Genomic DNA, 13,861 nt, shown 5'->3' on the forward strand with positions numbered 1-13,861 from the left:
TACGTAGTTTGGCATTTAAATAGACCCTAAACCGAATTAAGGCCTTAACGTCGATAGGCCACGATAAATATCACAATTTAGAAATACGAGTGGTACAATTCTAGAGATCAACTACAGTGTTACTATTATTTTTCAATTATACAGATAAAGTGGATTCTAATCACTTCAGTTAAGAGAAATTGACGTCCAAATAACCCATATAGAAGTCTTATTTTCGTTTTAATTGAATTTGAATATGCTTATTTCTCGCAACGATTTCACATCTATTAGTATCATTCAGATTAAAACAATAAGTATGAATTGGGCTTCTATGATTTTTGCCAACCCGAGACGTTTTTTCAATCAGCCCAGGCTATAAGTAAATCTTGGACCAACAAGGACGACTCACAAAAGTTCGCTAATAAAATAAGTGTGGCACCCGGCAGTAGTTCCTGTTTAATATTTGAGCAGCTGAACGTAGCAAACAGCGCTGTCCTTGGAGAGAGGACTATTTTTATATGTCAGATAAATCTTCTAGATCTTTATCTTGAACACCTCAAGCATCTAGGCACTCGGCCATTTGCAGGAATTCTTAAATAATGTCAATTATGAAAAATGATATGTCCTTAACTCATTTTAGCTGCTGCTTTTGCGTTCCGAGAGAGCTTGGAACTGGATAGAATCTGTTTGTTTGTATCTATCATTCAACTCCTTTAGTCTTTAGAGAGTCTGCTGCCTAATCTGCTGCAAATGGAACGAAAACAACGAGAACTAAGTCTCGTATCTTGATAGGTGCCTATCGTTACAGTCAACGATGCCGATGTACAAGCGGCCACGAGGCCAGTCGCACAGAAAACACCTTGAGACTTTTTTGAAAGGGTGTTTTCAACCGGGGATTACTCAAAGCCTTTTCCTCATCGAAGCTCATCACACTTCACTGTCACTGCAACAAACGCCCTAAAAGACTCTAAAACGAGCAGATTAACCCACACTATTTATAACAGAAGAGAAATTCTAAAAGTTTGTTGTTTGCAAGCAAGTAAGGTAAGAGTATGCTTGTTGAAAATCAGGTAAGTGCCCTTCATAGTCCTGAGGTGTTGCTTTAAACCGTGATAACTGTTATTAACAGAGCCAATTCTGTTTTCAACAAAAGCGAGACATTGATATGTTACCGTTCGTTTTGTATGGTGTGGAAAAAAGGGGCAGTAATGCTTACAGTCCTACAGATAGATGCGCGCGGCAATCTTTATAAAGCAACGTTATTCCTATGCATAACAACGCTGTAAAATAACGCGCGGGCAATTTTCAAAAAACTAGAAAAGCCCCCTGTAGTATACAGAGTTAGTTCCAAAAAATAACTCATTAAAATGTCTGCCGAACTGGCATCCCGCTGAGCATTCAAACTGCACACAATTAGATATCCCAACGCCAACCATTCAGTTGACCTGTTTCTCATTGAGACGTTTTAGCAGGCGGCGGTCGGCCAACGTAGCATTCGATGTATGTGTATAGATAGTTTTATAGCTACCTGAAAAATTCAGTGTATTGGAAACACCCGCTGTGCATACGACCGATTTGACTGCAGGTAATCTTGCTTACCTCCGATGTTGTTCCTTATCAGACCTTGGCAGGACAATTCGAGCTGACCAGTATCATATCAGTGCTAACTCTGTTGCTTTATCAGGAGCCCATATTACGATATCGGGGCATTGATAAAACAGCGTACCAAGGAGGTAACTGCATCAGATTGTGATCTCTAGATAGTTTATAGACAAAATATATATGTATGATTTTTTTCGATGTGTACATTCATCTACAGCAATTCTCGGTCGATTGCAGTTTCTCATGTAATACCACGCCGCATTCGGGTGTGAAGTTTAACCTTCGGGTGATCTGAGAAATGAATCGATAGCTATCATTAAAAGCGATGAGCGAATACACCGGAGTGTCCGAAAGAGTTGATCGTACTTGAAAACCGACGAAAATTTCTAATTAATATAGTTATGAGTTCGTTTTGGGAAAACCGTTTTCTGGATGGCTCACGCTAAAAAGCCATTTCGTCTGATGACTCAAAGGAGTCACTGAATTTACATAGAAGTTCGGGTAGATTTCGACACAAATGACTGATAGCCGTTCTTCTGCCCCTGTATGAAAAGCAGAGAGCGGCTGCCAAATATCTCGCCTGTTATTGTTAATTTTATTATTATCAAGCTGATAAGCCGCACGGAAGAGCTGATTTGGAAAAAATTGCAATGTACGTGCCCCTTATCCCACGTCGCCTTGCTATATCGCACGTATCTAGAGCTTCATTCAGTTGAGGCAGCTTTCTACAGATGAATCATTAATGCTCGTTCTGATACATGATTTGTCAGATTACCGTTGGAGCCCTTAGGCTTGATGATTTTGTTGAAGCAGTCACTATGACTGGAAAGGTAAAAACAGAATATTGCTTTAAGCCTTTAATTGCACTTCATAAATAAAATTTTTCGTTTGAAGCGCCCGATTTAACCATCGTTTACGATAATTACTTCATTAAGCACAAAACAGACCTTAGTCGTGGCAGTGGTGAGCGCGAAAGGCAAAGTGCAGGAAAAGCATGTGCTCATTGAAGCTGGCGTTGGGAGCCGTAAAAACAAAAAAAAAAAAAAAAAACCACCAACAAATTCGATTGCTGTGCCGCATTGTGGGCCACGTGCCGCCTATGGCCGTGTGACTCTTCGATCACATGCCATTATAGTATTACCAACCAGTAGAGGTGAGATTTGTGATTTTTTAACGCCTTTGTCCAGCGACCTCTTCCTACGTGTTCGAATCATTGTTCTCTCTGTCAAAGCTTCTTTCACGGTTACCTCGTTTCGAAACACGTAAACAAATTTAACACGTCGACCCGTCGCAGAAATTCACGCACACTTTTTGAGCGGGATTTGTCCACGATGCACGTATCGGAAATGGTAGAAAGAACAAAGACAATAACTAATGAGCAAGCACACCAGCTCTGTTATTTTAGAGTGTGATCCATTCACAAAATCGATTCAGAAGTACGATTGATGATCGACCGATTGATTCAACCTAGCCTCTGCGAAATGAACTTTTCCAAGGACGAGTTGTCTCTACGGTAAGCCGTCGTCTCCTACACTAAACCGTAGACGTTCCGGATAACATTGACTAAGAGCGACTACACGAACTGCAAAGTCTGCTTCGACAGTCGCCTTTTTTATAGCGTGCGCTTTTAACACAGCCGAACATTTTCAAGCAGTAACTGAAGCGCAACACGAAACTATTCCATTGTTATGAATGCGCTCGGAGCCATCGTACACTCGGGTAAATAGCCCAACGGGGCAGTTTGCCACTGGTAAGCACCTGACTATTGAGTTGACTACTCTCGTTCTTTATGGTGAAGCGAGAGAAGTTGGCAAGGGCTGGGAAGGAAACTCTCAGTGCCGATTCGACAGATTTTTGCCGGCATCACTAGAGGTAACACTTAACAGTAGTCTCTTTGTTCGTTTGCAAAGGAAACAATTAATAATTTATAGCTTTTAATAAAAAAAAGTACGGTGGAATAGGTGTTGCAGACAAACACCATTAGTGATAACTAGGTCGAATACACATTTACTGAAGGCACGCTAAGGGAAAAGACCGCTGTAATAGAGCTGATAATGAGTTCATTGCTGCTGTTGTGGTGTCTTTGTTCGTATTTAGAAAAACAACTAACGGATGCTTACGGTAACTTCATCGGGCATCAGGGAGTCAACTTGATCTTCCTGAGGCAGTGCTCGAAAACCAAGGCGGGACAGTAACGACAACCCCCTGGGAGTCCGGGTGCCCGTGCTCCTGGGGCGGTTGCGACGTCGAACGAACATCTTGCTATCTTCTTACTTGTTAACAGCTGTTTATTCCTCTTTGTTTAAACCAATCAACATAAACTGTTCGCACTTCACGGAACGCACTACAACCGAGGGGTCACTGATCGCTACTTCATGGTAACTTCAACCACAGAACGAGTGTCGAACCGTGCCTGTCCTTCGAAACGAAATCACGAACCTCGAAAATGTTCCTTTGTGCCGTTTCTTCAGTTAAGGTTAGTACATAACTAGAACAAATTTCGTCACGTCGTCGTATTCTGGCACGATTCACGCGTGATTCGTTTATTGCACACGTCAAGTTATTTTCCGTTTTTCCAGTCAGTTTGTTGTTAAACACAGCCAGTGTTATCGGGATTGTCGCGACTTGACATCAGTCTCAGTGTATTTGCGTATATTACTGTGTGCTGTGATTGTTTGTCTGGGGAGGATTGTTATGCCACTATAGCAATAGACGTCATTAGAAATGCAGTGTCTCAAACAGAACCCCGCCTTAGTCACTACGACCAGCCCGCTTATTCTATGCTATGCTACTAACGGTAAGATCGCCGTAGCTGCATCCGCTCTATCGGTCTGTCGAAAGGGGCCGCCCTTCACTAGTCAAACCCGCTTGTTAGCAATGACGATCGCTGCTGTTATTTTTTCTGTTTTGTTGTTATTGCTGTTCGAGGCAACGTCGTTAGCATCTCTTTGCGTTTCGGTCATTTTTGCTTGCAACAGTTGGCATCATTCGGTCGTCTATGTGATTTCGCTACGTTGAAGCATTCCCCTAGGCGCCAGCGGCATCCAGCCGCCAGTCGGCGTGCAACTATTTCGGACAGGCGACAAGTGGCTACGGGAATAAGAAAAAAGCACAGTCGCTGCTCGTCGACCCCGTCATAACACTAGAATACAATTTACCGACGCGATAGCTGCAGCTGCTCACTATTATTGCTGGAACTAGAACCTTATCGGTGTGACGTATTTTACCAGTTTATCGAAGGCAAGTCGCGTAGGCTTCAATCGGTACCCGCGCACATTCATACCGATAGACACGAACATCTCAACGACAAATTTTCACGTTCACGTCATACTGACCACAGCATTACGAACAAATAGGGATCGCAGAAATAGAATAGTATGTATAGAAGCAGTAGGTGTATAAAATGAGACACGCAGCTGATGAATATGAATCATTTAATGACCGTTAGGAAGAGTTTTCAGAAAAAACACTGGCGTCCGGGTGCGAACAATTCATTGGCCGTACCGACGGACACAGTGGCGCTGAGAGGGTCAGTTGGCTCGCCGGTTGGCAAGCAATGTCGCAGCTAAACACCCTCATCAGAGTCTTCCTTCAGCTGTTTGTTGTGAGTCCGCTTTCTTTGACCCTTCCGGCGCCTAGCTAACTCCAACCTCTCTGTGATTCGTCGGCGGCTTTCGCCACTCGTCACAGAGGGCGCCACCTAACCGTAAACGTCGAAAAACGACAGGCACTAAACACCGACAGTTGATCCAAGAAACAGTTGATTGACGAAACGCTCATTTTAGGTAAGCGGAGCGCGCCACAGATCAAACGACCCTAATTGTAAATATTCATATTATTTTACGTATTTAGTGGTTGGAGACTTATTGAATTTAAAATTATTCCGCCGAATGGATTTGGGAACAGTGTAGAATCTTACGTTTAATGTAAACCAAAAGATTGGCCGCTTTCAATACGCTAGAGTAGGCTATTTGTAGAGCTGATCAGAAACTGCACTATGACAAATTCGGTTACTCTTAAACTAGAAAAATTAGTCCCTGTACAAAGGCCCTGATCAATAAACTAAATTCAGTTTGTAAACCAACAGGATCAAACTCTGGAATATAAACAAGTGATTAAAAAATGTTCCATGTAAATAAAGAAGGTCCATCGAGGACATGTGTCCTGAATTTCATAAATAAAAATATAAAATGTAAATAAAAACTTTCTGGTTAGCTTTATTAACTGGAATACATGTATTAGAGAAGTTGTTGCATTTTGCTTTTTCTTAATATTTGATGTCACAATCAAATTGAACGAACGAACTATCTTTATCGAACGAAACTTAGTCATTATAACTATAGTAGATTTAATGTTTGCACTTTTATGGAAAAAAAATAAATTTTTTTTTAGTCATACGAGAATTCCTACGATAGACGATCTATGGTTTTCTATTCGGGTCCATGTGAACATATCGGCAGTGGAGAATTCAACCGACGAATTTTCTAGGGTGGAGTAATTGTCGTTGTTAATTTTTACATGGTCTTACTTTTGTTCACTTGCTGATGTTTGGTGCAATCTTCTCTGATGACTGTCCACTTCGCAATGGTTAGGTTTAAAAAACCTTTTGTAACTGCACTTATACAATAAGTGCAGTTACTAACATGCGTGAGTAATTGAGATCTTAAACGTTTAAATGATCCAGCTTGCGTGTTTCGATTTTTACACTACGATCTATTTTTCGTTTTTAGTGAAGGGTTGTTTATTATAAACACCGTCAGCCATGAGTGTGAGCCACGCGTTTGCATCACGCATTTCTGAAACCTCCCCATAAAATAAACTCAACATTGCTTTAGATGGCTGCTAGCTTCTTTCGGCACAAAGCGGACCTTGCGTCTGTATCCTTTTGATTTGGTAAGATAGGTAAATTTGATAGACAAAACTTTATCGTTAGGTCTATTCTGCTCAAGTAGGCCGCTTACGAAATTGTGACAGGTAATTCTTCAATGGGATAAATCTACCTGTTACACGATGAGTAGTAGGATATCAACTGATAAACCACGTTTTTTGGTCGCTATAGACTACGCTGTATGACGAGTGCCTCTTAATGCGAGTTTGCACCTCCGTAATCTCATCTCTCTCGGCAGGGAGCTTAGTGCTGCCTTTATTTATTGAATACAATCTTATGCAGCTTGACAAATTGTTCGACAAGAATGTTTTGAAATAAGGTCCTTTGTTTCAAGGTCCTAGTAAAGAAATGTAAATTACGATAAGCAGCTTATGGAAATAGGTCCTAAAACGTTTCAAACGACATCCAGGCGAATCTTTAACCAGCAGGTTGATTGTATTATTCAACGTAATAAACCGCCGTAGTAGCTATAGGCATAATAGGGCTCACCTTAGTATATATTAACGTTAACATTCTCTCATCAAGTCAAGCCACAAGTTTAAGCTAATGTTTTCGGTCGGAAAGACATCACTTCATAATGGTCGAACCCACCACATCCAACGATCTATTAAGAAAATCTAACGGCAGTGATACTATTCGCCATAGCCAGAGATATATCCATAGAACTCCTGCACTGGAATGTTGCACGTTCGATGGTGTTCCAGTTCTCATCAATGATCATCAATGTTTCGATGCATCAGTACCTCAGTAGATATCAGTTATCTTCAAAAATTGCCGCTGGTGCGGTAGATTCCAGCGCTCGATTAAAATCTACACACAACGTATCCTAAATGTAGTGAGGTTCAATGGGACATTAATATAGTGTCAACCAGCGGCAAGACGACCATAAAACGTGTATAAATAGTATGCATAAATAAGAGCGCATTTACACGAAGAACATTACACGAAAGTTGGCCTATCGCTACATTTAAACATACTATATTACAGTTATTGATCATTTGAATTCTCCGATACACCTCTAATCGTAACGACACGTAACGACGTAATGTAACGACAAATGAGCGATGAGAAACTTAATGGGCATTATTGTAAAATAGGTTATGAAGCAGGTTAAGGCACGCAAAAGGCAACCTTTTTTTTAAGAACACTATTATTTTGCCTAGACCCTTAGTAGCTAGCTGCTTTCAGTTTTTGGTAAGTGCATGCATGTTGGGGCTGTTTCAGTTTCTTCCAAAGGGACTGAATTGCACTACAAACGAGATGCATGTATCAATCATTTGTTTTGGATTTTTTTTGGCGTAATAACTCACTAAACTGCGAAATCCACTCTTGGGATTTTAATCCTAAAATCACAGGAGTGGATTTCGTACTAGAAACAATAAATCTTAGCTATTATGCTACCCTTCATTAGCTTGATGCCTATTTGCGTTACGCAGGCTACCACGTACGTGGACTAGTTTCAATTTGAAATAAATGTTATTGTGATGTTGTTTTTCTACCGCTCGGGTGAAGCTTCGAACCCATCAAGTAGAATGAATTCGTTCTTTGAAATACCGTTAGATCGTCTTAACTTAGTGGTACAGTGTGTAAAGCATAGGACTTAAAACTATACGGTCTCGAATCCGATTTTCTACCTGATACTTAAAGACGATAATTATTGTATAATTCCAGTAGGTATCAGGCCATCAATGCCAACTCACAGTGAGTTTTACTGTTTGATATATGTCAAAGTGCGTGAATATTGTAACCTCCTCTTGATACGTCATTTCATTTACGATCTGTTCAAGCCTTTAATGACCTTTTGGCACCAACAATAAAACAACTAAATCACGTAAAATTTCGCAAAATCAAACAATAGCAGTTTGGACTAAAAAAAAATCCTAGTCTTGAAATAGGTTTGGCCAGTGATTAAGATGAACGGAAATAAATGTGTTTGTGTATAGTCGATGAAATGAATTTGTCCGTACGACACGGTAAGCAAAAAAATAATAAACATTTAAGAGATATGTGCCTAAAGCTGGTCCGGGGTTATGACGGGGCGCATGGACCTATTTACCGGTAGTCTAGTGCTTACCAGTTCGTCTTCCTCTTCGATTTTTTTCGAACGTCGTTTCCTAGTTCTCGGGCTCGTTCTGCCAATATCGGCGACGTCAAGGCTCCATTGAGGCGACAACGCAGGCCGCTCTCTGAAGTGAGAAAATCAAAAAAAAAGTTAGACGATTCGCACGTAATTGGTCTCTGGCAAAATGGCGGGTTGATGGATAATTAAGGATTAGTTCTTCACTACACGGAAACAAACGTTGTAAGTCTTGTTAAACGGAGATTAAATACATCTTTTTTTGTTTGAGCATAAGAAAAAGACGGTTGACAAACGATTACCAATTTTGAAGGACTATGCTCCTATGATGAATTACTTAGCATAACCATTAGACGTATTCAAGAGTTGCAAATTACCGATTGAACAATAAAACTACGTTGAAGTGGCAAACAAAGCGGTACCGTAAATGTATCTACTTCATATTATGACCGAGCTGGACTGACTGGAAATGCTTAAAGGTATCCGAGTCACATGCTGCCCATGGAGGGTGAAGACATCGGTCGGCCCGACGAAACTTTTTCGCATACCGTATTATGCCCAACATTCGAAATCGAGCGGAGAGGATACTAAGAACGGCTTAAGTGGCGGGCATAAAGGATCTATACGTTGATTTAGTATGAAAATCACGTTGTTTGAATGAAGGCAGTCTATTTCTTCAATAACATAATTTTGGTACAAAATATACGGGCATCTCTTGTTGCTGCTGCTGCTACTCTAGAAGATAACTTGAAGGCTAGAGAATAATGTTACCTGGACGTCAGACGACGATAAAGCTTCGATGTGCTCTTCATTCTAAAGTATTGGGGTCGGGACCACGAGGGAGCTGAAAACAAACGAACAATTCTGTTATATTATTGAATATGCGTATGTTGGAAGAAGAGTCGCTCTATGTGATAGGCGGTTCCACTTTCATTTGTTAATTCCAATTCATTAAAATCCTTTTATAGCATTGGAAATTTAGTAAACCAACAAACGTGCTTTACAGACGCTAATATCACCGACCATAAAAACTACTACAGCGAAATAGCTATCACGGATACTCGTATATTTTACATTCTCACATTTTTTACGGTAACGATGATGGGAACTATTTGCTAAAAACGGCGTTTTTTTTTTCAAAAAATAGAATCTGTGCCTTCGTTTGGCGCCTACGTCATGAGTTACTTACCTGTGTTTTCTCCACGTTTCATCTTGAATTCCCTTACCAATCGTACTTTGCTAGTTTTGAAATGCTATACAAGTATTATCTTATACGGTCATAATAAGATCTGCCGATATTTACTCTTAGAAGCTTTTATTTGTCGTCTCAAATCTGTTGCCTTAACTTTGTCCGAGTGACAAAACTACGCGGCTAATATATGGTCACAAAAATACCTCCATCTTCCCTTGCTGTATCGTAGCCTATTTCACTTTTGCCTCTACTATTTCCAAAATACCTGGTCGACGGCCAAAATAAACAGTCAATTCTAGATACATGTAATTCATCACTGAAATTGTTTAATCTTTGTGGTCGGACCCCGTACCTTGCGACAAAGTAACGATTATTACGAAAATATACTATGGGCCTCCCTCTCAATGCTATTGGTCTCTTATTTAATGCAGACTTATTCGTTAGGTAAACATATATTTAGATTGTATGTACATTATGACTAGCGATGCAGACGCTGGTAGGGTTGCGGTACTGATGTTCTGCGCAACGCACTTTTAAGGGAGAACATGACGTCTGACCGCATATATAAGCTCTTCTATAGGCATAATGGAACACAAATTACCGTATAACTTTACATGAACCCCTTTCAATGCGATTTGTTCTAACTGCGTTGAGTGGAATACTCTGTGGTATTGGAATGTCTAATAGTAACTTATTTATTTTGTAGAACGGTCATACATTCAGACGTTCCCACGATGCAGGGCCAATAATATGAGCCCAACGTTAGGAGAAAAGTTAGGCAGACGTGGTATAATTCAATTATTTGTAACTATATGATCATTTATTTCGTTGCGAAATGTATCATTCTTTTTTTTTTGTCCTGTGACGGTTTGTTATTATTATGTATGTATGTATATTATTAATAAATTAGTTATTTTTAAACTATTTAAACTTACATAGTCATATCTGCATCGCAAGAGACACAAAAAAGATGATATTATTGTTAGTAATTAACATGGTATATTATATTGAGATACCATTCGTGACCCACGATTCCTGTCAAAAAGCTGTTCCGGGTGCAATAGCTTTATCTGTATGCACCTCTACAAAGCTGAGCGGTAAACTTCCTGACTCCGTGCCATTTAACGGCGAACACAACTCCTATTGTAGGCACGTATTTCACCTATTCTAAAGGGAACGCAAGATCATAACAATAAACCGGCTTACCTGGGATCGTCGAGGCATGTCCTTCCGCTAGTGAGATGAGGGATCTACAAAATTGCATCTACGTACTAGTTTTTTAAACTCTAGATTACCTTAACTGAAATCGTTGGCGCAATTTGACATGCGAGAGCAGAGAATTTGCCAAACGAACGAAGAAGCAATATTTTGAAAAAAAAAATACTATTATTGCTAGCTTACTGTACACATACTACCTTATCATTCCTGTTGTGTCGAGTATGGTAAAAAAAAATTGATTAAAATAATATGAGTTAGTGCAGAGTATCGACTTAATCAAGACTGTATTGATTTAAAAAAATCCAAGTAAATTAATTACTTAGATGAACCTTCCTTCATCTGAGAACATATGCTTACTGGAAACAAACGAACGTCCATTGCTGCACTGGAAAGCTTCCCACTTAATACATACTACTTGCGATACAACAATTAGTCAGTTCCGTCTACCTTCCATTGGTAATATGTCTGACTATCGAAACAATCAGGATCAGATCGCCATCACGCGAACACAAATCGAATATACTCCATATTTAGGTCATGTCTCAACAATTGTTTATCTGTACAATTAAAAATGATGACAGCAGATGTAGATCAGAGATAAAAAGGTAATAGATAACGTGACAACGCACACATGTGGGATGAACATCAACGTATTGACTTTTTTACTCGTTTCTGTAATTCATATATAGCTTCTCTGCATATATATAGCACATATATAGCTGATTGGAATGGCGTCTAATATCACAAGAACATTGCGTTCTCTCATACGTACAATTAATAGAATGTAATAAGCAGCTGATCCAATCCCGTAAGTTCTAAACTGGCCGTTTCTCTTTGTTTTTATATACAACTAAAATTATTGTAACATGCAGTGATTATTCCATTAGTACCAATAAAGGTATCGATTGAAGTATTGCATAAAAATATTGTATGAATATTTAGTGTCATTTAGTGATTGGCATATAAAATGTTTTGGATTTGAATCACTGGTACTTAGGGGTAACTTTATTTCATCTTCTGAACTCCACGTAGATTTCAACGTATTAGGCACAGACGCATAATAATAGCTTCTTTTGTTTTTTTTTTTTTCTTTATCACTGCTAGCTCAATTTATTAAAAAACGGAATGATCATTGCGACAAAAACAGAGAGACTAAAGATGAATCTTTCAAAGGCAATACCAGCCGGCTTCAACTTCTAATTGAATTCACTTCTTATCTATCACCCTTGTTGGTATTCGTGTACGTTTACTAAACCAGCAACTTTAGTAACGTATATGAGTACGAAATGCATATTTCCTAATAAGCAAATTATAGTTCAAAAACGCTGGCACACAATGCCGCAATGTGGTGCATAGAAATATGAAACAGAAACAAGAGTTTGTACCAAGAAGCGTTGCTGCCTCTAAAAGACAGCTCTATTGACAAAATAAAAATCCACCTCTGACCACCTTTAACGAACCTATTCTATTCGTAATAATGATGAATAGCAACTTTCTCAGCTATAGTCAGTGATTCACTATAATTGGTCATTTGAAATATCATTACGGACGCCACTGACTTCTGTACAATTGCTTTATAACAGACATTAATATATAAACGATTTCTCTCCAATAAACACAGGCAAAAACATAGCTTTCAGAAAATCCCTGATTTGCTTGTACTGCACAACTCAGTTGTCCGATAAATATCTTGCCATCCCCTACCTGCTCCTTATGAAAAATCACGCACAGATTCGACGTGTTACCTCAGCCTTAAGGCTCATTAGTTTCGCTGTACGTGATCAACGTTCGGTTGAAAGACGCGCATAATGTCATTTCCTCTAGACCGGGCGTATGACAGACTGAATCCCGACGGCAAAGAACAGTGATAACAACAACTTTCAGATATCGTCATTTTTTCGATCATAGCCTGCAGAGGTATAGTTTCGCCGGTAATAGCTCAAAGGCTACCGTAGCGAGCGTTACTATCCCAATACTGAAACAATAGGCATGGTTTACTTGCACACAAACTTTGCTGTTATAAGGGTTATAGTACAGAAATTCAATGCAGTATTAGATGCTTCGACAAAATTCGTTTCTAGTTAATGTTGCTATTTGAACGCGCCTAATAATCGGGTAATATATATGTGCTGAAGGATGTCACTATTCGGTCTGCCATTGGCTATTGGCCAAGTCACTGAAAAACTTCGAATAAAGAATTCGAAAGGTAAATTAACTTACCATCATAACTGTAGCTGGGATGAAATTCGGATTGATTCCAGGCATCCATTTTTAGTCGATTTGAGTGAAATTTAGTAGTTTCAAGCTTTACTTAATTATATGGGAGTTTGCGACAATTTAAAATTGAGCAGGACACAGGAAGTCTATTCTCAGACCTATCCTTTCTTCTATTTTGGATGTTTACCAGATTAACCTATCGAAAAGTCGCACAGTTTTTGTGGTTTCGGGCCGTAACACTCAGTAAATTCATCGTAGAGGAAAGTCGGCAGAATGTCGTTTCGGTTTTATCCATCACTGATGTACATAGTCGCTTTGCTAGTGCTAAACCTACCTCCTCGTATCTCAAAGAAGCATACATTTTCTTTAAAAAATATCATTTCGAGCAGGATCTTCGGAAACGATTTCTAAACCTCGATAGATGTTATTTCGTTTCTTCCACTTCACTGTTTAAGCAGGTCGAACATCGAGGTACGTCTTAAGCACAGTCGATGATTACGACTACAGAGCCGCGACGGTTTGGCAGCAAATGACTCCACTAACCATTAATACTTCACTGAATAGCGGTTACAAGGGTAACAAAACTACATAGACAATATTCGTACGATTCAGTTATGGAGAAATAATGGCACAGTATACCCGTCTTTCACGGGAACCGAACCTGTTTCGAGTGAACAGTCAGCAATAG

At 39.5% G+C, this 13,861-nt stretch overlaps 1 protein-coding gene and 2 long non-coding RNA genes across 5 annotated transcripts in view; 2 read left to right on the forward strand and 1 right to left on the reverse strand.

Annotated features, from left to right (window-relative positions):
* Window positions 1-13,263, reverse strand: part of LOC111270247 (transient receptor potential cation channel subfamily M member-like 2) — a 30,707-nt gene extending 17,444 nt beyond the window's left edge. For 2 of the 3 annotated variants that reach the window (XM_022850378.2, XM_022850377.2), the window contains exons 1-3: window positions 13,177-13,263; window positions 9,318-9,390; window positions 8,544-8,655 (exon numbers count right to left, since the gene is read on the reverse strand). In XM_022850378.2, coding sequence (XP_022706113.1) covers window positions 8,544-8,655; window positions 9,318-9,390; window positions 13,177-13,225 — 234 coding nt within the window. In that variant the 5' untranslated portion in view covers window positions 13,226-13,263. Of the gene's footprint in view, window positions 1-3,701; window positions 3,840-8,543; window positions 8,656-9,317; window positions 9,391-13,176 lie in introns of those variants that run through there. The other variant, XM_022850379.2, reaches the window with a different exon arrangement.
* Window positions 479-9,324, forward strand: LOC111270255 (uncharacterized). The gene is made up of 3 exons (XR_015314892.1): window positions 479-1,023; window positions 8,588-8,771; window positions 9,026-9,324. It is a non-coding gene; the product is annotated as an uncharacterized LOC111270255 (long non-coding RNA).
* LOC147752150 (uncharacterized) lies at window positions 3,921-5,787 on the forward strand. The gene is made up of 2 exons (XR_015314891.1): window positions 3,921-4,057; window positions 4,560-5,787. It is a non-coding gene; the product is annotated as an uncharacterized LOC147752150 (long non-coding RNA).
* Window positions 13,264-13,861: the final 598 nt, after the last annotated feature.

Source organism: Varroa jacobsoni, unplaced genomic scaffold (assembly GCF_002532875.2).
Source record: "Varroa jacobsoni isolate VJ856 unplaced genomic scaffold, vjacob_1.0 scaffold_1457, whole genome shotgun sequence".
Lineage (NCBI taxonomy): Eukaryota > Metazoa > Arthropoda > Arachnida > Mesostigmata > Varroidae > Varroa > Varroa jacobsoni.